The 23,220-nt window shown below is 40.9% G+C and overlaps 1 protein-coding gene across 1 annotated transcript in view; it reads right to left on the bottom strand.

Moving 5' to 3' along the window:
• Positions 1 to 8,672: 8,672 nt before the first annotated feature.
• Positions 8,673 to 23,220, bottom strand: part of LOC135227077 (uncharacterized) — a 48,160-nt gene continuing 33,612 nt past the window's right edge. Inside the window, exons 3-6 of the mRNA XM_064266909.1 lie at positions 11,654 to 11,899; positions 11,310 to 11,444; positions 11,050 to 11,172; positions 8,673 to 10,286 (exon numbers count right to left, since the gene is read on the bottom strand). Coding sequence (XP_064122979.1) covers positions 9,267 to 10,286; positions 11,050 to 11,172; positions 11,310 to 11,444; positions 11,654 to 11,899 — 1,524 coding nt within the window. The 3' untranslated portion in view covers positions 8,673 to 9,266. The remainder of the gene's footprint in view (positions 10,287 to 11,049; positions 11,173 to 11,309; positions 11,445 to 11,653; positions 11,900 to 23,220) is intronic.

The raw sequence follows: 23,220 nt of genomic DNA, 5'->3' as shown, positions 1-23,220 counted from the left end.
TTTTCTTTGTTATTATCCATTGATTGTTGTAGCAAAAATACTGTACAAACAATCACCTTTTATGTCTGAATACTCTAAAACAGTCTTATGAAAAAACTTGGTAACAAGCAGTAATTGGAGGTAGGCAGGTGAGTGGTAGGAAACCCCTACTCCAAGCCGGCACCCTTCTTCAGCCATAGCTGATTGAACAAGAAAATTTAATAACACAGATTTAAACACGTAAATTGAATAACATAAGTGGGTGTTTGGCTTCTTTATGTCAAAGTTATTGTAACCAGCTGTGTTATTTTGCAGTGGTAGGCCCTGCAAGGTGTGGCCAAATTAGCCACCTTTGCAGTAAAAAGGTTTGGAAGTAACAGAGGGAGGCTGGAAGTCATGTGTAGATTTCTTAGGTGAAGGTTATCCTATTCCTCTTATGTTTGCTGAATCCTTTTTTTCTCCTTTCTCCCAAATTGTCTCTCTCTCCACACCTTTGCATGTTCCCCTGGTTGTGCACATGCAGACAACATTCATGTGCAAAACGTTGAAGCTGTGTGATGTTACTGGGTATTGTGACAATCTGTAGGCACATGATTGTGTAAATCCTTGGACAATGCCTGACTTATCCAGAACTCCTGAAGCATGTGCGCATGTTTCCCAGGTCAGTAAGGAAATTGTGTGTGGCAGCCTTTCTTTGAGGATTTCACTAAAGTAACCAGCTCTGCTTAGGGAGACTTGTTAGGATGTAAGGGTCCTTCAGTCAACCCTTTTAGACAGGTGGAACAGCTTTTCAGGAGATTGTTGCTCCCATATCTTGTCACAGAGCATACTCTCAACATGAAACCCAGCATGCAAGGCAGTCAGTCATTCCAACTGCTGTGGTTGCTGCTTGCTCATGGCATCAGTCTGATCACCAAATATGAAGGTGCCTTGTTCAGAAAGTAGAGCAAAGCTACTCTCCCTGTTACATACATGTCAAGATGACATTCTACATGCCAAAGGGTATTTAGGTTGACAAATGACCCTCCTCAGGAGAAACTCGAAGCTTCTTCGTTCTCTGTTTTCAAGTTGGGAGCCTTGGATTCAGTTGCCATCGTCTTCTCCCAGGCAGAATTTTGGTGTTATCTTTAAAGCGAGTAGGTTTGCCAACTTTCTTGTTAACTAACTCACATGTGCAGACGAGCGAGCTCCAGAGGGAAGGCACAGATTTCTCAGACCAAATGGCAACTGATGGGCAAACTTTGAAGAAATATCCTCAAGCCTGCACCGTTCTTGGTTTCAGCTGAGAGTAGTCAGGTTTAGCAGAACATACTGGTATTGGGTTCCTCTTCATGCCTTCCAAAGATTATAGTTGAAGCAGCAGTGGAATCATTCTGATAGTTGGAATAATTTGATCAACCATCCAGTCTCCTGGAGGCCTTCCAGGGTGTTTAAGGGTATTGTGGTCAGTATTTTGGGGGGGCAGGGTCTCACCTCAGTGACAAGGAGCCCAGGTCTCTTCTTTGCAAAAATGGAAGGAGTTGGCAGATACAAACAAGCAGAAAGAAGAGAAGAACCTCTCGTTTGGCCGCTGGACCGGAGCCCAACATATGTGTTTCACCTCGCCCGACACCTGAGAAGAGATGTCACGCAGCAATTCACAATCTGCGCTCATCGGTGACGCTAGACGCCATAGTGGAGAGAGTCAAGTTTTTCACTGGCTCTGACCCACTCATCTCTCACGAACTCCCATGCAGAAGTAAACATAAAGTGGCTTACAGGATTACCTGCCCATTTGAATACCTCGACGTTCTTAAAGGCGAGAATTTCGGTCCTAATATATTAGTTTCAAGATATAACCTAATCCGGGACCAACCACCCCCAGGGGAACTTACTGACACTCCAACCAGGGTCATTTCCACAGCAAGTGCCAGCCAACTGCCCACTTCCCCTGGCTAACCCCCCATCCACCCAAATAATCAGTGTATTCATCTCCCATCTTCGTGAGTAGACGTGGATACATTAAACATAATCTCTTGGAATATTTTTGGCCTCAAGCGGAACATTCCTCTCCTAAACATGTTCTGCAAAAATTTCAATGGCATCATTACATTGCAAGAAATGCTCCTCTGGCCACATGACCTTGGGTCATCTGCAGTTCAGTTCATGAAGACTTCAGAACCTTCTCGACTTCATTGATGCAAGTTACAGATCAAATCATAGCCGGTCGCCCGAAAGGGGCCCTTTCTTTCCTGTGGCACAAGTCGTTAGGCAATATGATGAAGGTGATGACCTACAGGAGTGACAAATTGCTGGGGCTTCAAGTGACAGAAGGGAACTCTAAAATCCTAATAATTAATGTTTATATGCCATGGGAAAATAATCATTTTGATCATTACTGCATGATCCTAGGGGAGTTACACAGTATTATTGAAGATTCTCCTGCTGATCATATTTGTATAATAGGGGACCTTAATTCTCACCCCACAAAACAATTTTATAATGAACTTAATCGCTTCTGTCAAAATCATGCTCTCCAAATTAGCGATGTAATGATCCTCCCTCCCTCCTCCTATTCATATGTACATAATAGAGCGGACACAATTACAACCTCCTGGCTGGACCACTGCATCACATCTCCACATATTCGCTACGATCTTGCGACGGGCTACGATCACATCCCATTACAAGTGTCATTCAGTACCCCATCCCTCCCTACCGTGAACCCACTAACTGACCGCCCACCAGCGGCAAACTGGGATTTTAAAAACCAACAGAAAACCAGATACTTTAGGGCGACCACGGAAACCAGACTGCGGTCAATAGTTCAACCAGCAGACGCCTTACTTTGTACCAACACAAACTGTAGAAATGACAACCACAGGAGGGATCTGAATGAATTCTATTCGAACATAATCTCCGCTATGCTTGCTTCGGGCAGGACTGCCTATAGATTTCGTCAAGGTAATTCTAGTAATATACCTGGTTGGAATGATTTGGTTAAAGATCTATATACATACTCACGAGAAATGTTTTTACTGTGGAGGCAAAATGGTAGCCCGAGGGAAGGACACTGCATTACTAATGAGGCAGGCGAGAGCGCAATTCAAACTTGCTCTTAAGCACTGCAGGTTAAATGAAAAACAACCAAGAGCCGATGCAATGTCTAGAAACATAGAATCTGGTGATTACCCTCGTCTTTGGAAAGATATCCAGTCCTTAAATTCCAAAACTAAAAAGCTATCACAGAGAGTAGGGGAAGCAGTCGGAGACGAAGCTATCGCAAGTATGTGGGGCGATCACTTCAACAATATCCTGAATTGCATAAATGATCAAGCTCCCCGAAGGAATGTAGATAACCTCCTTACTGACAACATTCAATTTAATTTTGCAGACCGTATTACGCCAGGTAACATCAGCGATGCCATAAACAGCCTACCTAATAATAACTCGCCCGGCTGTGATGGTCTTCCCGCAGAGGCTTTCAAATTCTGCCATCCGATAATTTACATTTTGCTAGCTGCCCTATTCAATGCGTGCATAATTCACCAGTTTCTTCCAGACTCCCTACTCTTAGTTCACTTGATACCGTTTATCAAAAACAAGCTAAAGGATGCAGCTGACCCTGGCAACTACCGGCCGATTGCAATCACAACGATCGCATCGAAGATACTTGAGTCGGTTCTTCTAGTGAGACTTCTCCCCTTTCTACACACTACTGACAACCAGTTCGGGTTTAAAGCAAACCACTCAACCGACACTTGCATCTACATACTGAAAGAATTGCTGAACTACTACCTATCATCAGCCTCTCCTGTTTTCCTTTGTTTTGTAGATGTGAGGAAAGCATTTGACAGAGTAAACTACCTGAAGCTCTTCCTGAAGCTGCATAAAAGGGGCACACCCCTATATCTAATTGGCATTTTACATTGCTGGTTTTCCACACAGCAATTCTGTGTCAAATGGGGTAACGTATTATCGTACACCTTCGGCTCCCTAAACGGGCTTCGGCAAGGGGGCATTCTCTCTTCATACCTGTTTAATACGTACACAGATGCCTTGAATGTCAAACTGAAACTCACTCCCAATCGGATGAACTGTCAATGAAACAACTATAAACAACCTCTGTTACGCCGACGATATGGTTCTGATTTCCCCATCAGTGCAAGGTCTCCAACGACTCATCGACACTTGGCGCCAATATGCAGTGGAATTTGATATAATCTACAACGAAACCAAGACCCAGTGCATGTCGCTGCTCCCGAGATCGCTTAAGCATATTGCAGAGCCACAAATTTTCCTCGGAAACCATCGGCTGGAATTTGTGCACGAATTTCCGTATTTGGGTCACATTATCACCGACGACCTAAAAGATATTGAACAGAGGCGTCGTAAACTAAGTGCAACTGGCAACATGATTGCAAGGAGGTTTGCCTTCTGTCACCGAGACGTGAAACTGCTGCTCTTCCGCTCGTACTGCTACAGTATCTATGGGTGTTCCCTCTGGACGAACTATACCCTAGAGACCATGAGACGTATCACTGTTGTGCACAATGACATTCTGAGACGCCTCACAAACACTCCGCCACACAGATGTTCATAGAAAACCACCTGGACCATTTAAAAATCATTGTAAGGCGAACAATGTCCAGTCTGGTAACCCGAGTGAGAAACAGCAGCAACTCGCTCATGCAAAGCATCCTAAGGAGTGAAGCAAGAAGAAGATCTAAATTGTGGAAAAGACGGGAAAATGAGGCCTTTGTCCCCTAAAGGTCTTGATCTCTGTATTGGCAAGATGTCATCTGCAGATTTTGTCATTATTATATTGATTGCTGATATTTTATTTTTTCCTTATTACTGTGATTACTATCAAGTTAAAGTTTCTTTTTACATTCAATTTTCGTATTTAGCCCTCTGGACCTGACTACTGTAACCACCTAAGGTCTCTAGTTGAAATTTAAGTTATATAATCTGTGCACTAACTGTTATAACTCTCAATGCATTTTTTTCTCACCAATATTATTACTGTTATTACCATTATTATGATAACTATCTTTTATGCTACCTCAGCTATTTTGTGGATAAGTGCCGATTACTCATTTTTTTATCATGTCTCATGGAATATACAAAATACTGTCTGTATTTTGTATATTCCATGTATATGGCCCTAAGCTGAAATAAAGGAAATTATTATTATTATTATTATTATTATTATTATTATTATTATTATTATTATTTAGCCTTTTTGGCACCTAGCTTTCTAGTCAACTGAGGGTTGTAGACCAGTTGACCTTTGCTGAACAGGCACTGTGATGTGGACTTGACTCTTAATGAAAATAACTCATTCCATGATGGATTCCACCAGTGAAAGCAAGTTCATACTTTTGATATATCTGAAGAGTGTATTTTCAGTAACGTCCATCAGTCCTCAAGGAAGTATACCTCTGTTTGTAGGGACTGTCAGGATCCGGTGTCAGAGCATCCGGCAGATGTAGTTATACAGGAAGCTCCCGGTATTTACTTACCTGTTTCATACCCTTGGAAAACACATTCCACCAGCTGCTTGGACAATTTGGATATCTTCAATATTCCTCCTATCTGATTTACCAAGTGAGTAACACAGTTTGTCACTCCAGTCTCAGATAACCCTTGTAACTTCTGGTCCATGCTGACTGGTATATCAGTGTGCTAGTTCTTTTGGGTGAAATGCCGAGAGATTCCCATTTGGCCCACTCTTCTGTTAGCAACACATTTTGATGTTGCCTTCCACTAACTTGTAATTGGTGTTGTAGTGAGAGTCCCTTGTCAGAGCTACTTCACAGTGGATAATCGTAAATGTAATTGTCCATCTTCATTGAGATGAGCGGTGAAGCCTATTATTCTACCCTGAGCCAGGTCTTCAGACTGAAGGGGATGGGCTGCCAATGCTCATAGTATCTTGAATAGTTTTTGCTCAATTCACTAACTTCAGCCTCTGCAATTAGATGTGCCTCTTGTCCTCCTTAGCTCAACTCAAGCGCTGCAGAGCTCTTAGATCAAGATCTCATCCCCAAGACTAGTTCTGCTAGCCTTAACCTCATTATAGTATGTTGACAAGCTGCACAGCATATATAAGTATTTCTAGTGGGGACCCGGATTAAATGCTTCTGAGAACCAACGCAAGCTGTGGTAAGATAGGGCTAAGTTCCTGTAAAAGTGTCTGGTTAAGGGTATAAATTCTTTCTGTGCTATTATTCCAATTATGCAGACTTCTTTAGTCAATTCCTGCAATTAATTGCTAAATAGCAGCTTTCTTACCATATTTAGAACTTGAGAGGGATTGAAATCACAGCCACCTAGGAACTTTTCCTTCGAGAATCATCCACTATCCTAGGAGGGGCTTTTCACAGCCCTATTCAAGTTGTTGTATGGATTAAATTTTGGAAAACATTTTGACCTTTATTTATTCTAGACCTGATGGCACTTACACTTTACAATCAGCACAGATGTGCTTAAAATAAAAAAGAGGTAAGTTAACTACCCATGGATGATGATGATGATGATGCTATCTAACTGCCTGCCTAAATGTTGCTGTGATTTCTATTGAGAATGTCCTCATACAGAAGAATAACATTCTATGAAACAACAGAATGTGATTAATCTATCTAACCTTAATAAAAAAAAAAAAACGCTGATTTCAACCTACTTTATGGAGTATACATACAAACTATCCTTACCTTATGTTCTCCACGGAGCTGTTGACCAATGAAGTTTCCAATACAGTGTCCATAGTATCGGTATAAATAGGAACTACATCGTATGAAAAATAAGTTCAAGCATCTCAAAATTTCAAAATCTAGGAGACCTTAAGATTTTAATCAAGCAATACCTGCATCTCTGATGATACAGCTATTTCTTCATATAACATTCTTGTCAATTTGGAAAAATACACTTGATTATGAGCATTTAAGGCACAAACTAATCTAACCTGAATGATGTGTTGATGAAAATACTAGCATCACTATCAGAGTCAATTCATAATCTAAATGTAATATCACGTTTACTATTATATATTTGTATCAACTACTGATTAGTTACATGCTAACTACAATAAAGCAGCGCATAAAAAATACAACCCTAGCTGCTTTGATCCCCAGTAAAATCTTTTAAACCTACTGAAATTTAAATTAAAAATGGATTTTGGACACTAAATTTCAAGAAATCAACTGTTACAATTTACCTCTGCAAAGAAGAAAGTAGCTGAAATCAATATAAAAATAAAAGATGTTATAAATTACTAAAGGAAATTCCGACCTAGAACAATTAACACAACAACCCTTGGTTTTCTAAATGCTCGTCAGTACAAGAAACCACTGCATAACATATTCATAAATGGTCTGCATAAACTAATATTTAACACAGCATACTACTACTACAATAGGCCTACAAACATTTCTCTCCCTGTCACTATTACTGTACTCTTACTTTCCACAGGCGTGTCGAATACTCTAATGGCTGCACTGTTGTTCTTTAAAGACATACTGACATATAGACTGAATGCAAAGGGAAAGATGAGCATAATATTCATATCAATGCCTTGTAAAAGGAGCCAAATGTTACCTTAGGAGTTGGTTCGAATGGCACTGGCATACAAAAATCATGTGCAAAGAAGTTAGGATCTTCAGTATCCAACTCACTATTTCTTGAAACTTACGCTATTGGAAGTGAATTTCATATACGTACATACAAAAAAAATCCAGGTACCAAACTTCAGTCCAAACACAACAATTAAAATGAGGCACAAATGATCCAAAGGGATAATTGCCAGTCTTGAAAACGGTTACTTACAGTGGTTCGCATTTAATTCTGAAGTTCAATGATGTGAATTTCGCTTAAAATAATAAATTGTCTACCCAAGAGGACTTATACTATAAAATAGTTTAATGTTACCACAGCACCACATTTCTCGTTCTTCAATACGCAGTAACTGCCTCCAAAGAAGTGGTTTTACAAAATTCAGGAAAAACACCAGCAGGTAGTACTAAACTCTGAGGCTTGGTAGTAGAGGGAATAAGTCCATCTACAGAAGAACAGTGAGATCAGGTGACCTGGCAGGCTGAGTTTTGGAGAATTTGCAGTCTGTGCAAAGCAGACAAAATAAGATCTAAAGAAATAATGAAAGACGTGGCTACATGAATTACTTTCATTCAATCCTATCTAGAAGTGAAGCATATGAACACACAAAAATTCTAAAAGCCATATCCCATGCAAAAAATGAATTAAAGATACTATCTAAAGTGGCAAACATAATGCCAACATACACACTTATGTCTTGGAACAAAGAAATGAATTCACATATACATAAAAGTTACTTTCTCAACAAGCACATTCCGCAATTTGAATTCCAGTAAAGAACTTCAAAGCATGTATGAAACAGAAGACCAAGTTCATAGAAAATGACGACTGATTTAAATATATAAATCATCAATTTATATAGCTACAGTATTACAAAGTACTTGAACAACATAAACTCTTCTAGCGCTTGTGCAGATGACTTGATCTTAAAGGAGGTTGAAATGGGAGATTGATAAAGACGTTATACAGTTGAGCAAAAGGCGACCAATGGGAAAAACTTATGAAAATGAACATTACCTTACTGACTTACAACTATTCCAGCCGTACCAATATGGGGTACACTGAAACAAACAGATTTACTAGGGTATAAAAACAAGAGCTGGTTAGCCTTTTTATTTGTAAAGTACTGACTATACTAAGTTACTTTCACTGCAATTACATCAGAAAAGTTTTAAAAAAACTTACAACTAAGACGCAGCTAACAAAGAGCACTGGGAGACTTTCAGGTTGCACCAAAACTTACCTTGATATATAATGGGTCCAGGTCTCAGTTTGTTAACTTGAGTAACATCAACGGATTTCAATCGTTCTGTCTTCTGATGATAACCTACAATCTACTATAGTGCCAGAACTATAGTGTTCAGTAGTTTTCGCAGAGAACACAAAGTATGACTTGATGTTGACTGCTGCATTTTGTACTTACATTCTTAATTACAAGCAAGCAATGATAAACAAGACTGAAATAAGTCTTCCTACTACAAAAGTGACGCATTATTTAACTAGCTATTACAAATAAAAAGACAACTGGATATAATGCCAAAAACAACAGGACAGCAAAGAACAAAAATGTATAAAATGGCAATGCTTAGGGCATGTTGAGAAGCATGAACAGAAATGCTACTGTCTTTAAGGATTCTCATCTGGCTGTCTGCCAATTTACACTGTTAAATTTAACAGTTATTTATAAACGAAACTTAAAATACGGTAAGAGGTTCCCTATTTTGTTCGAAATAACTAGGAGGCGGCAATGCCTCGCGCTCCTGCAAACGACTCTCCGAATGGATGGCATGACGCTTCCGGCTGATGTCGTAACGGTACTCCGCTGGTTCGTCACCTTCGTAACCAAACTGGCCCGCGTTTCCTTTGGCGAGGTTCTCTCTCAATCGAACAAGTTCGTCTCCCACACCTGCTTTCATGAGGTTGAACTCTGAGACTACCAAGGACAAACGTCCCAGCAGATAGTTGAGATTGTCTTCGACATCTGCGACTTTGGTGTTGATCTGTCCAACTGTTCCGTCCATTTCTCCAACACGAGAGAGTGACGCGTTCATGTGCAACTTAGTGGTGTTTCTCAACTGATCAAGAAGATCTACAGACTGTGTCATCTGCTGATACATAATGCCAATCTGTCTCCACACCTGTGATATTTCCTGCTCCATTTTAGCAGTCATGTTTGTCAGAGCTGATGTCTGATTCTTAAGGATAGCGAATGAGATGTTACTAATCTGATCTGACAGAGTAGTATTAATGGTGCTTCCACTACTCTTGACAATTTCTCCCAGCTCCAAAATGATCTGCTGTATTCCAAACTCAATGCTGCGCTTAGTGTCAAGGACTGCATCAGCTGTGTTGATCATCACTTTCTCCACCTTCTTCAAACTACCAATCTGATCTGACAGTTCTGAATAGTTTTCTAGGACAGTATGCTGCAGGTTTTCTGCCTGGGAGGCTGTATCATCAAGGGTGTCCATAATGTTTGAAGTTTCTTGCTTTATCTGGCTTGCCATTTCTGATACAGTTTCTGACAAAGCATCTGAGCTATCCCTCAGAGCTGTTTGCACGTCCATTGTAAGCCGACCTAAGCCATCCTGAGTGGTGTCATCAAGCTGTCGAAGATTCCGGGTCAAATCTGCCACAGAGGCATTAATAACAGCCTGCCCATTATGACTTTCATCAACAAGTTTCTTCAGAAGGTTCAGAGTTTCCTCCAAATTCTGAAATAAAAATACGTACTTCAGTTAGATAAAAATGACAGAGTAATGAAAAAAAGCTAATGCACTGACACTTTCTTGCACAACAATTATTATCTTGTTAGACATCTGATTTGATTAGTACTGTAACTGGGAATAATCAGTGCTTTCTAAGCATTGCCCAGAAAGAGTAGCACTTGGCGATTTTCGTGCATTGTATCCTGAGGCATAGGGGTGCCAGTCACGTTAACAGACGATACGTAGTGTTGATAGGGAAGAGCTAAAAGAAACTGCAGATACTAGTAAAGGAATTTGAACTGTTTGCAAATGGGCAAATGTGAACAAAGTATAATTATGAAAGTGAATGGAAAGCAGGAAGATGACAAAATGACTGCTTGCATAATATGGAAGAATATACTCTGTGTAAAAAGACTAGATAGGGTAAGGAATGTAGATACGTAAAAGTTGTAAAAACGGAGTACTTTCAGATGGTTCGGTGACATGGAAAGAATGGACGATGATAAGTTGGCGAAGAATGTTAATTTCAGAAGTGTTATAAAATTGATAGATACATGGTATGAAGGAAGTACTGGAAATGAAGGGCCTCAGTATCTGAGAACGAATGGTTCAATATGCATAGGGGAGTTCGACCCTCTACTGATGAGCTTTCTGTGTGCTGTTGACGTAAGACGTAAGAAGCTGTTGCTGTGGACGTTTCATGCACAGTGTCGGAAAACACCGTACTTCTGTGCATATATACAAAAGACATCTCTTCCACAATTCTTACCCTGTGGGTGTCTGCTCCCATACTATGAATCTCGGCCTCTTGTTCTTGGTATCTTCGATCAAGAGCATCCAAACGCGAACTAACATCACCTGGAACATCTCCACCACCACTGCATCCAGATGCCTGTTATAGATTATGAAAAGACACTGATTAGATCTCACGTCACCTCAAGCTCTTTTCGTTGATTTGGTGAAGGTTGTAGCAGACCACCAGTATTAAAAGACAGTGTACTTTATAACTCACATTCACATACGTCTTACCTGTGCTCTTGACATCAGTTGCTGCATTGCTTCCAGAGAGCTTCTCTCACAAGTTTCCATGGAGGCCGAAAGCTGATCATGGCCCAACTGAAGCTGCGAAATTTGTGTTCCGAGTGACTCGGTCACAGTTTGTACCTTTGGAATGAGAAGGGGAGATAGGAAAAGTTCTTTCAAATATCTTAACATGTATTTCAATGTGAGGATCAAGATTTGTATTCTTAGCTATTTGGTTTTACAACTTCATAATGAACCCTTGTATAGGTCAGTATGTTTTTTATTTTATGCTGGTAGCTAGTAAGTGACTAGAGAACTCTTCTGTGACAGATCCATTAAGGGCCTCTTACCTCCGTGGAAACCCTCTCAAGTTCTCTCAAGATGGTGGTGTCCATCTGAGTGAGTTTCCTCACTATCTTCTTGACGTTCTTGCCGACCTCGTCTTCCTCTCCTCCTCCTCCTCCTCCTCTTGAGGGAAGAGAGAGAGGGAAGTCCAGGGGAGGTGGTGGAGGGATGTGGGAGTTGGGATCTTGGCTTAAGAAGCGGTCCATGCTCTGGGACATCCTATTTAACATCATTCTTTGGCGCTCGTCCGTCTACAGAGAAGGTGTGCAAGAAGACACAGGCTTTACAAATCAGTAGCATTTATCTTACTAGTGCTGATATCAGCAATTTAAAAAACTTGGCAATTCTTTCAGAAGTGGCTCAGTATACACACACACACACACACACACACACACACACACACACACACATATATATATATATATATATATATATATATATATATATATATATATATATATATATATATACATACATATCCATAATATAATATAACCTTAAACACTTCAGACTTGCTGACGGAAAATAATGATGTAACAATCTAGTACAATGAAAAATGTCGAACTCAAACAGTTACTGAGCACGCCATATAGTGTTAAAAGTCAGTTATGAATCATGCTGATTAAGGCTTTTAGTACTGATAAATTTTCTCGCCGACTTAAGTAAGGATTGAGGCATCTTGCAAGATGACCGGGCTAAGGATTGTAAGCATTTAGCGACTTGCAGATCTACTTGCAAAGTTGCACCCACAAAGTGACGTTGCTAAGTTATCCCCGGATGCAGCGCCATCTCACAGTTTTGCGCAAACATGGTTAAGGCTGGCAACAAAATGCTACTAAGAGGGGAGGGGTCAATTCCATACGTTCGAATTTTGCCAATTAAATCGTTTCTGAAGCGACTCGCAAGTTCGATGCATTTGCGAGTAGGTTTATACGTGTTTCATACAAATACGTTAAATCTTTATACGACGTATAATAATCAGATTCTTAGATACAATGGGATAATGACGTTCGCAAATTGTGCACACTTTACAAATGAACAGCGGCCAAAAGGTCAAGAAATATATATATAGTATATAATATATATATATATATAATATATATATAATATTATATATATAATATATATATATGTATATATATGTATGTTGTATATAGATAATGTATGTATAAAATTTATATATATATAATATATATATATATATATATATATATAGCCTGTCTGTATTAAAATTTATGTATGTATGTATGTATTGTATGTATGTATAAAAATACTAATATACTTGATAACTGTAACTGACAGCTAAATTTTTTCTTTTCCGGCAAACAAATATAGATTTCCAACACTATAAGTATTGAACACAATTTACGGGACGCAACAATGCAATAATAAGCCTCTAATGAAGGTGCACAAATTTTTACAATTGGTGCACAAGTTGGCTCTTTCAAACGCAATCAGCGAGTCTTTTGAGATTAATTAAAAGCAAACTCACGTAGAAAGTAAACCCCAAATTTTACACTTATAGATCACTCGGAACTGGAATGGTGAAGAAGGCATTTATGCATCTCCACCTTGAACAATTCCGTGCAAAACGAAATACTCACAAATTAAACAAAGTTAATAATATTCAAGCCTGTTTCTAGTAAATGGAGGAAGCTTCGGTAGAACAGAGTGCTCCAATCAACTTGCAAGATACACCTAAAAGCATCGTTTAGAAAGAGATCAGTAATACAGGCACAGGGAAAGATGCATGCTGCCAGGATGACAATGCCATTAAGAGGCACCAGAGCATTAAAAAAATACATAGAAACAAACAAAACACAAAATTCAAGGTCGTGGCGACATCCCGGTTCCTATAGGATTACAACTTGAAACTATATAGGGCTAATGAGACCATCAGCACAGCCGTCTTATGATAAGGAGAGAGGACGATTAATAAAAATTAAATAAATAAAAAGGTTTCGCCTAAAAAAAAAAAAAAAAAAATGAAACTGCACATGCGCAGAAAGCGATTTGGTCTTTCCTTCATCTTGACTCGACTTTCCCATGAAATGATGATAATTCTTTAGGCCCGATTTAAAAGTGGAAATCATCAGAATACATTCCTCCAGAAATGGAACCGTTGGGTGTTAAAAACTTAAAGCCACTTAAAATATTAATTCTAATTATAAGAAAGGTGTCTAATGTTATATTCTACGCTGTCGACAGGCCACGTTGAGGTGATCTATTCTTTTTTTTTTTTTAACAATCACGAATATTCTTCTTTCAGAATAACTCTCGAAAGCTCACTGTAGTTTAATTTTTATTTCAGAAAGTATATTTGTCAGTTGCAAAGGCTAACGGTGAATTTTTGTGTCCATTTTAAGACATACTTACTACTATTAGTGTTTTTAAATTATTATTATTATTTTTTTTTTGCTCTATCACAGTCCTCCAATTCGACTGGGTGGTATTTATAGTGTGGGGTTCCGGGTTGCATCCTGCCTCCTTAGGAGTCCATCACTTTTCTTGCTATGTGCGCCGTTTCTAGGATCACACACTTCTGCATGAGTCCTGGAGCTACTTCAGCGTCTAGTTTTTCTAGATTCCTTTTCAGGGATCTTGGGATCGTGCCTAGTGCTCCTATGATTATGGGTACAATTTCCACTGGCATATCCCATATCCTTCTTATTTCTATTTTCAGATCTTGATACTTAAACATTTTTCCCTCTCTTTCTCTTCAACTCTGGTGTCCCATGGTATTGCGACATCAATGAGTGATACTTTCTTCTTGACTTTATCAATCAACGTCACTTCTGGTCTATTTGCACGTATCACCCTATCCGTTCTGATGCCATAGTCCCAGAGGATCTTTGCCTGATCGGTTTCTATCACTCCCTCAGGTTGGTGCTCGTACTACTTATTACTGCAAGGTAGCTGATGTTTCTTGCACAGGCTCCAGTGGAGGGCTTTTGCCACTGAATCATGCCTCTTTTTGTACTGGTTCTGTGCAAGTGCCGGACATTCGCTTGCTATGTGGTTTATGGTTTCATTTTTCGTATTGCACTTCCTACATATGGTAGAGATGTTATTTCCGTCCATCGTTCTTTGAACATATCTGGTTCTTAGGGCCTGATCTTGTGCCGCTGTTATCATTCCTTCAGTTTCCTTCTTTAGCTCTCCCCTCTATAGCCATTGCCATGTGTCATCGCTGGCTAGTTCTTTAGTCTGTCTCATGTATTGTCCGTGCATTGGTTTGTTGTGCCAGTCCTCTGTTCTGTCTGTCATTCTCCTGTCTCTGTATATTTCTGGGTCTTCGTCTACTTTTATTAGTTCTTCTTCCCATGCACTCTTTAGCAACTCGTCTTCACTGGTTTTCAGATAATGCCCCAGGGCTCTGTTCTCGATGTTGACACAGTCCTCTATACTTATAGTGCGTTTACTTCTCTAAGATCGCTGTGGTGTGGCTTGTACAGATCAGATATCATACGTTGCCAATTTTCATTGTATGGTAATCACATTAGCTTTATGGAGTCTATTGAAATAGTTTTCATTTCTTGAAATGTGGTTCTTTGTTTGCATCAGATATTTTGAATACTATATCTTATTTCGTGTATTCTTCGTTAAAACCTCGGTTTCATTAATGAAAATGAAGATATGGCATATTTTTTCTTCGGCGATGCCAGATCTGAGTTTAGTAGGCCTATGATTTTTAAGAGGATTTAAAAGGTCATGGTCAATATCATTAAAGGATACTCGCTCTCGATCACCCACTGTGAAAAGTATGGACAGCCCAGCCCAGCCCAAGTGACTCCCGTAAACGTCTTCACCCACCACCTGAGGCCAAGGAAATATTCTATAATTTCGAAAAATACTTCATTTTATAAAAACATCATGAAGGTCCTGTAACTGGTGTTTCAAAGGCTTTCCAGAGAACATCTGTTTCTAAGGGCATAATAGATCGATTATAGAAAGAGAAAGAAGGAATAGCTAAATAGAATTGGGAATGAAAAAAAAAAGTTAACAGGGAAGAAGCATACCCTTTCCCTCGATTCCAAGGTCTAAAGCGAATCCTTCTAAGAAGGATTATATCTGCGGGAAGCATTTAATGGGACTTACATACCCGTAGATATGACAACTCTGCCTTTGCTACCTGGCCCCACCCTAGAGATCTTACTGTTGGCTCTCTTTCTGAGAGCTTGTCCTCCTGCCTCTGAATTACTGTTTGCTCTCATCCTGAGAGCTGGTCCTCCTCCCTCCGAATTACTCTCATCTGAGAGCTGGTCCTCCTGCCTCCGAGGTACTTCTTTCTTTCAGCAGAGCCGGTCTTCTAGATTATTCCAACAGAATTACCAGAAGGGAGATATCTGTAAGAATAGATCTAGATATCCGACTATTTGCCCGCTTTGACAGATATTCTACTAGAAGTCTTCATCAAGGGACATAGCATACTTGAAGGAAAAGTTCTTTCTTTCTGCAGAGCCGGTCCTCTAGATTATTCCAACAGAATTACCAGAAGGAAGATTTCTGTAAGAATAGATCTAAATATCTGACTATTTACCCGCTTTGACAGAGATCTACTATGAGAAGTCCTCATCAAGGGACCTAGCGTACTCGAAAAAAAGTTCCTTCTTTCTGCAGAGCCGGTCTTCTAGATTATTCCAACAGAGTCATTTTCTGGTGTCCCGCTGGTATCTTTCTGGAGGCTTTCTAGTGTCTCTCTCGGCCTGAGAGGTCATCCGTTGGCTCTTGCTGGGTAAGAGTTCCTCTGCCAGACCAGGTGGTGGGGAAGGTCCCTGGCCATTGGCTCTCATCCTGAGAGCTGGTCCTCCTGCCTCCAAATTACTGTTGGCTCTCATCCTGAGAGCTGTTCCTCCTGCCTCCAGATTACTGTTGACTCTCACTTGAGAGTGGTTCCTACTGCCTCCGAATTACTGTTGGCTCTCTTTCTGACATCTTATCCTCATGCCTCCGAATTACTGTTTTGCTCTCATCCTGAGAGCTGGTCCTCCTGCCTCCGAGGAACTTCCTTCTTTCAGCAGAGCCAGTCTTCTAGATTATTCCAACAGAATTACCAGAAGGGGGATATCTGTAAGAATAGATCTAGATATCCGACTATTTGCCCGCTTTGACAGAGATCTTCTATTAGAAGTCTTCATCAAGGGACATAGCATACTCGAAAGAAAAGTTCCTTCTTTCTGCAGAGCTGGTCTTCTAGATTATTCCAACAAAATTACCAGAATGAAGATATCTGTAAGAATAGATCTAGATATCCGACTATTTGCCCGCTTTGACAGAGATCATCTATTAGAAGTCTTCATCAAGGGACATAGCATACTCGAAAGAAAAGTTCCTCTTTCTTACAGAGCTTGTCTTCTAGATCTAAATTGCAACAGAATACCGAAGGAAGATATCTAGAATAGAATTCTTTAGATATCCGGACTATTTGCCCACCGCTTGACAAAATTAGATCTGCTATTAGAAGTCTTCATCAAGGGACATAGCATACTTGAAAGAAAAGTTCCTTCTTTCTGCAGAGCCGGTCTTCTAGATTATTCCAACAAAATTACCAGAAGGAAGATATCTGCAAGAATAGATTTAGATATCCAACTATTTGCCCGCTTTGACAGAGATCTTCTGTTAGAAGTCTTCATCAAGGGACATAGCATAATCGAAGGAAAAGTTCCTTCTTTCTGCAGAGCCGGTCTTCTAGATTATTCCAATAGAATCATCTTCTGGTGTCCCTCTGGTATCCTTCTGGAGGCCTTTTGGTGTCTCTCTCGGACTTAGAGGTCAACCGTTGGCTCTTGCTTGGTAAGAGTTCCTCTACCAGACCAGGTGGTTGGGAAGATCCCTGGTCATTGGCTCTCATCCTGAGAGCTGGTCCTCCTGCCTCTGAATTACTGTTTGCCCTGCTCTCATCCCTGCAAATCTTGCTGGTCCTCCTGCCTCCAGATTTCTGTTGACTCTCACTTGAGAGTTGTTCCTCCTACCTCCGAATTACTGTTGGGTCTCTTTCTGACATCTTATCCTCCTGCCTCCAAATTACTCTCATCCTGCCTCCGAGGAACTTCCTTCTTTCAGTAGAGTCAGTTTCTAGATCATTCCAACAGAATTACCAGAAATGAGATATCTGTAAGAATAGATCTAGATATCCAACTATTTGCCCGCTTTGACCAGAGATCTTCTCAATTAGAGTCTTCATCAAAGGGACAATAGCATACTTGCGAGGAAAAAGTTCCTTCCTTCTGCGAAGCCGCGTCTTCGTAGATTATTCCAACAGAATTACCAGAAGGAAGATATCTGTAAGAATAGATCTAGATATCCGACTATTTGCCCGCTTTGACAGAGATCTTCTATGAGAAGTCTTCATCAAGGGACATAGCATACCTCGAAAGAAAGTTCCTTCCTTTCTGCGAGACCGGTCTTCTAGATTATTTCCAACAGAATTACCAGAAGGTAATATATCTTTAAAAGAATAGATCTAAGATATCCTACCTATTTTTGGCCCGCTTTGACAGCAGATCTTGTATTAAGAAGTCCTTCATCAAAGGGACATAGCATGCTTGAAAGAAAAGTTCCTTCTTTCTGCAGAATCGGTCTTCTAGATTATTCTAACAGAATTACCAGAAGGAAGATATCTGCAAGAATAGATTTAGATATCCGACTATTTGCCCGCTTTGACAGAGATCTTCTATTAGAAGTCTTCATCAAGGGACATAGCATAATCGAAGGAAAAGTTTCTTCTTTCTGCAGAGCCGGTCTTCTAGATTATTCTAATAGAATCATCTTCTGGTGTCCCTCTGGTATCCTTCTGGAGGCCTTTTGGTGTCTCTCTCGGACTTAGAGGTCAACCATTGGCCCTTGCTTGGTAAGAGTTCCTCTGCCAGACCAGGTGGTTGGGAAGATCCCTGGTCATTGGCTCTCATCCTGAGAGCTATTCCTCCTGCCTCCGAATTACTGTTGCCTCTCATCCTGAGAGCTGGTCCACCTGCCTCTGAATTACTGTTTGCTCTCATCCTGAGAGCTGGTCCTCCTGCCTCCGAATTACTCTCATCTGAAAGCTGGTCCTCCTGCCTCCGAATTACTCTCATCTGAGAGCTGGTCCTCCTGCCTCCGAGGAACTTCCTTCTTTCAGCAGAGCCAGTCTTCTAGATCATTCCAACAGAATTACCAGAAGGGAGATATTTGTAAGAATAGATCTAGATATCCGACTATTTGCTCGCTTTGACAGAGATCTTCTGTTAGAAGTCTTCATCAAGGGACATAGCATACTTGAAGGAAAAGTTCCTTCTTTCTGCAGAGCCGGTATTCTAGATTATTCCAACAGAATTACCATAAGGAGGATATCTGCAAGAATAGATCTAGATATCCGACTATTTGCCCGCTTTGACAGAGATCTTCTATTAGAAGTCTTCATCAAGGGACATAGCATACTTGAAGGAAAAGTTCCTTCCTTCTGCGAAGCCGGTCTTCTAGATTATTCCAACAGAATTACCAGAAGGAAGATATCTGTAAGAATAGATCTAGATATCCGACTATTTGCCCGCTTTGACAGAGATCTTCTATGAGAAGTCTTCATCAAGGGACATAGCATACTCGAAAGAAAAGTTCCTTCTTTCTGCAGAGCCGGTCTTCTAGATTATTCCAACAGAATTACCAGAAGGAAGATATCTTTAAGAATAGATCTAGATATCCGACTATTTGCCCGCTTTGACAGAGATCTTCTATTAGAAGTCTTCATCAAGGGACATAGCATGCTTGAAAGAAAAGTTCCTTCTTTCTGCAGAATCGGTCTTCTAGATTATTCTAACAGAATTACCAGAAGGAAGATATCTGCAAGAATAGATTTAGATATCCGACTATTTGCCCGCTTTGACAGAGATCTTCTATTAGAAGTCTTCATCAAGGGACATAGTATAATCGAAGGAAAAGTTTCTTCTTTCTGCAGAGCCGGTCTTCTAGATTATTCTAATAGAATCAATTCTCTGGTGTCCCTCTGGTATCCTTCTGGAGGCCATTTTTTGGTGTCTCGTTTTCGGACTTAGAGTCAACCGTGCCCTTGCTTGTAGAGTTCCTCTGCCAGACCAGGTGGTGGGAAGATCCCTGGTTCATTGGTCTTCATTCCTGAGACTGGTCCCTAACCTCCCCGAATACTGTTGCCTCTCATCCTGAGAAGCTGGTCCACCTGCCTCTGAATTACTGTTTGCTCTCATCCTGAGAGCTGGTCCTCCTGCATCTCCGAATTACTCTCTCATCTGAAAGCTGGTCCTCCTGCCTCCGAATTACTCTCATCTGAGAGCTGGTCCTCCTGCCTCCGAGGAACTTCCTTCTTTCAGCAGAGCCAGTCTTCTAGATCATTCCAACAGAATTACCAGAAGGGAGATATTTGTAAGAATAGATCTAGATATCGGGAACTATTGCCTCGCTTTGACAGAGATCTTCTGTTAGAAGTCTTCATCAAGGGACATAGCATACTTGAAGGAAAAGTTCCTTCTTTCTGCAGAGCCGGTATTCTAGATTATTCCAACAGAATTACCATAAGGAGGATATCTGCAAGAATAGATCTAGATATCCGACTATTTGCCCGCTTTGACAGAGATCTTCTATTAGAAGTCTTCATCAAGGGACATAGCATACTTGAAGAAAAGTTCCTTCTTTCTGCAGAGCCGGTCTTCTAGATTATTCCAACAGAATTACCAGAAGGAAGATATCTGTAAGAATAGATCTAGATATTCGACTATTTGCCCGCTTTGACAGAGATCTTCTATTAGAAGTCTTCATCAAGGGACATAGCATACTTGAAGGAAAAGTTCCTTCTTTCTGCAGAGCCGGTCTTCTAGATTATTCCAACAGAATTACCAGAAGGAAGATATCTGTAAGAATAGATCTAGATATCCGACTATTTGCCCGCTTTGACAGAGATCTTCTATTAGAAGTCTTCATCAAGAGACATAGCATACTCGAAGGAAACGTTCCTTTTTTTCTGCAGAGCCGGTCTTCTAGATTATTCCAACAGAATTACCAGAAGGAAGATATCTGTAAGAATAGATCTAGATATCCGACTATTTGCCCGCTTTGACAGAGATCTTCTATTAGAAGTCTTCATCAAGGGACATAGCATACTTGAAGGAAAAGTTCCTTCTTTCTGCAGAGCTGGTCTTATAGATTATTCCAACAGAATTACCAGAAGGAAGATATCTTTAAGAATAGATCTAGATATCCGACTATTTGCCCGCTTTGACAGAGATCTTCTATTAGAAGTCTTCATCAAGGGACATAGCATACTTGAAGGAAAAGTTCCTTCTTTCTGCAGAGCCGGTCTTCTAGATTATTCCAACAGAATCATCTTCTGGTGTCTCTGGTATCCTTCTGGAGGCCTTTTGGTGTCTCTCTCGGCCTGAGAGGTCATCCGTTGGCTCTTGCTGGGTAAGAGTTCCTCTGCCAGACCAGGTGGTTGGGAAGATCCCTGGTCATTGGCTCTCATCCTGAGAGCTGGTCCTCCTGCCTCCGAATTACTGTTGGCTCTCATCCTGAGAGCTGGTCCTCCTGCCTCCAAATTCCTGTTGACTCTCATTTGAGAGCTGTTCCTCCTGCCTCCGAATTACTCTCATCTGAGTGCTGGTCTTCTTGCCTCCGAGGAAGTGTTGGCTGTTGACTCTAACCAGTGAGAATTCTTGCATCCAATGAGATGGGGGGATATCATCAGCACTGACTCTCGCCAAGAGTTCTTCCACCTGCCCACCAAACAGCCATTGAAGGTACTACGACCTCAGTGGTTCAGGCATCACCTGCAGTTTCGAAATTTTCTCTGTATGTACACACTTCTCATCACCCGCCTTATCTTTTTGGGGAAGATTGGGAAGAGAGTGATTATCGGACAAGGAAAGGGGCCATACACTAGCCAGGCCCTAAGTAGCCAGAACCTAAGTAAGAGACGTCTCTTTTCCATCCTCGGTAAGTCGTGCCACATCCTCTTCTTCACCTTTGATCTTTCTCCAGTTTTTCCAGTTTCTTCAGAGTCCTCTGAAGATAATAAATCAAGCCAGGCTTGATTTATTATCCTCTGATGCCGAATTTCTCTCCATGTATTATAATTTTTTCTCCACTCTTCCCGATTTTTTCTCCACTGATTCCGACGATGAGTTCTTGAACTTGTGCTCGTTCTCTCAGATTCCAGTAACCTATCCAGCCTGGCTTGATTTATTATCCTCTGATGCCGAATATCTCTCCATTTATTATCATTTTTTCTCCACTCTTCCCGATTTTTTCTCCACTGACTCCGACGATGAGGTCTTGAACTTGTGCTCCGTCTCTCAGATTCCGGGAACAGACCATAACTCCAGTCTGTAGCCCAGTCCGAGTCCGAGTCTGGACCATAACAGCTGCTGTCTTTATCCCACCAGTCCCAGTCTAGAATAGGAATCCAGGGTTTCGTAATCCTGCCAAAGTAGCTGGCCCAATCCCCCAAGTCCTCGTTTTCCTTTCTTCCTTCATTTCCCTCTTTCTCTTTCCTCCCTCCTTCCTCTTTCTTCTCATTGAGGACCACCTTCTGGAGTTGCTCATGGTCCTCTTTCAGTCTTTCGTGGTCCTCTCTTAGTCTTCTCATTTCTCGCAACAAATCTGAATATTTACTTCCTTTCCCACGCATTTTTGTAGAGGACTTCTGGGCTATGATCTTCGACCGGAGAGACTGATTCTCGCGTATCTCCAGCAGAAGAGCTTCTTCCAATTCCTCGATTTTTAGCTCCCTCCAGGACAACTCGACTATGAGCTCATCTTTTTCGAAGCCCAGGTCGTTGTTCCTAGCTTTCAGAGCTTCTATTTCAAGGGCTTGATCTCTGTTTTGTTTTATTAGAGCCTCTAGTTGAAGGGCCTGATCTATATTTTGTTTGATCAAGACCTGATTCCACTCCCTCAGCAGACGGTTTTGATTCTCGCAATCCAATCTGTTGTCGTCGGATATTCTCGCTTTGGAAGAAGCCTTCTTTTTCACAAACTTCTCCTTCACGAAATGGAAAATCCGCGAGAGGGTATTATCGCCTTTCTTCTGCTGCGCCTGTCCACAGAGTTCTTCCTTTATCTCGCTCTTGTTCTTCGGCTTCCTGGCGTTTTCATCTACTTCCACGCGTTCTTTAGGAGAGTTTCCGTCCACTGTCAAGTTCATATTTTTCCTTGGCAAATGATCACGTCCAACTTCTTGGACTCCATCGTTAAGAGAAATAAACAATAGTCCTCCGAAGAGGACTAAGGCCAATAAGCGGAAGAAATAACGTAGTCCAAATGCTTGGACTCCACCGCTAAGAGATATAAACACTAGTCCTGCGAAGAGGAGTGAGTCCAGTAAGAATTTCACAAAACAATTATTTAACAGCGTAAAGTTCAACATTTTTGCTGGTTACTCTGGCCTACCTGGCAGTTGTTACCTTAGAAACAGAAAAAGCCCAGTGGGGGGGAGATGAGGATATATTTTTTGTCTTCGAATCCAACTGCTTCGGGAATCTTCCTGGGGAAGTCAGTAAGGAAGGACCGGAAAGCGGATTCGGACTCCGGAGAGTTAATATTTCAGACACACACACATATGCACGCACAC

This window comes from Macrobrachium nipponense, chromosome 15, assembly GCF_015104395.2.
Source record: "Macrobrachium nipponense isolate FS-2020 chromosome 15, ASM1510439v2, whole genome shotgun sequence".
NCBI lineage: Eukaryota > Metazoa > Arthropoda > Malacostraca > Decapoda > Palaemonidae > Macrobrachium > Macrobrachium nipponense.
The sequence above is the reverse complement of the archived record's forward strand: the minus strand, read 5'-3'. Positions and strand labels throughout refer to the sequence as shown.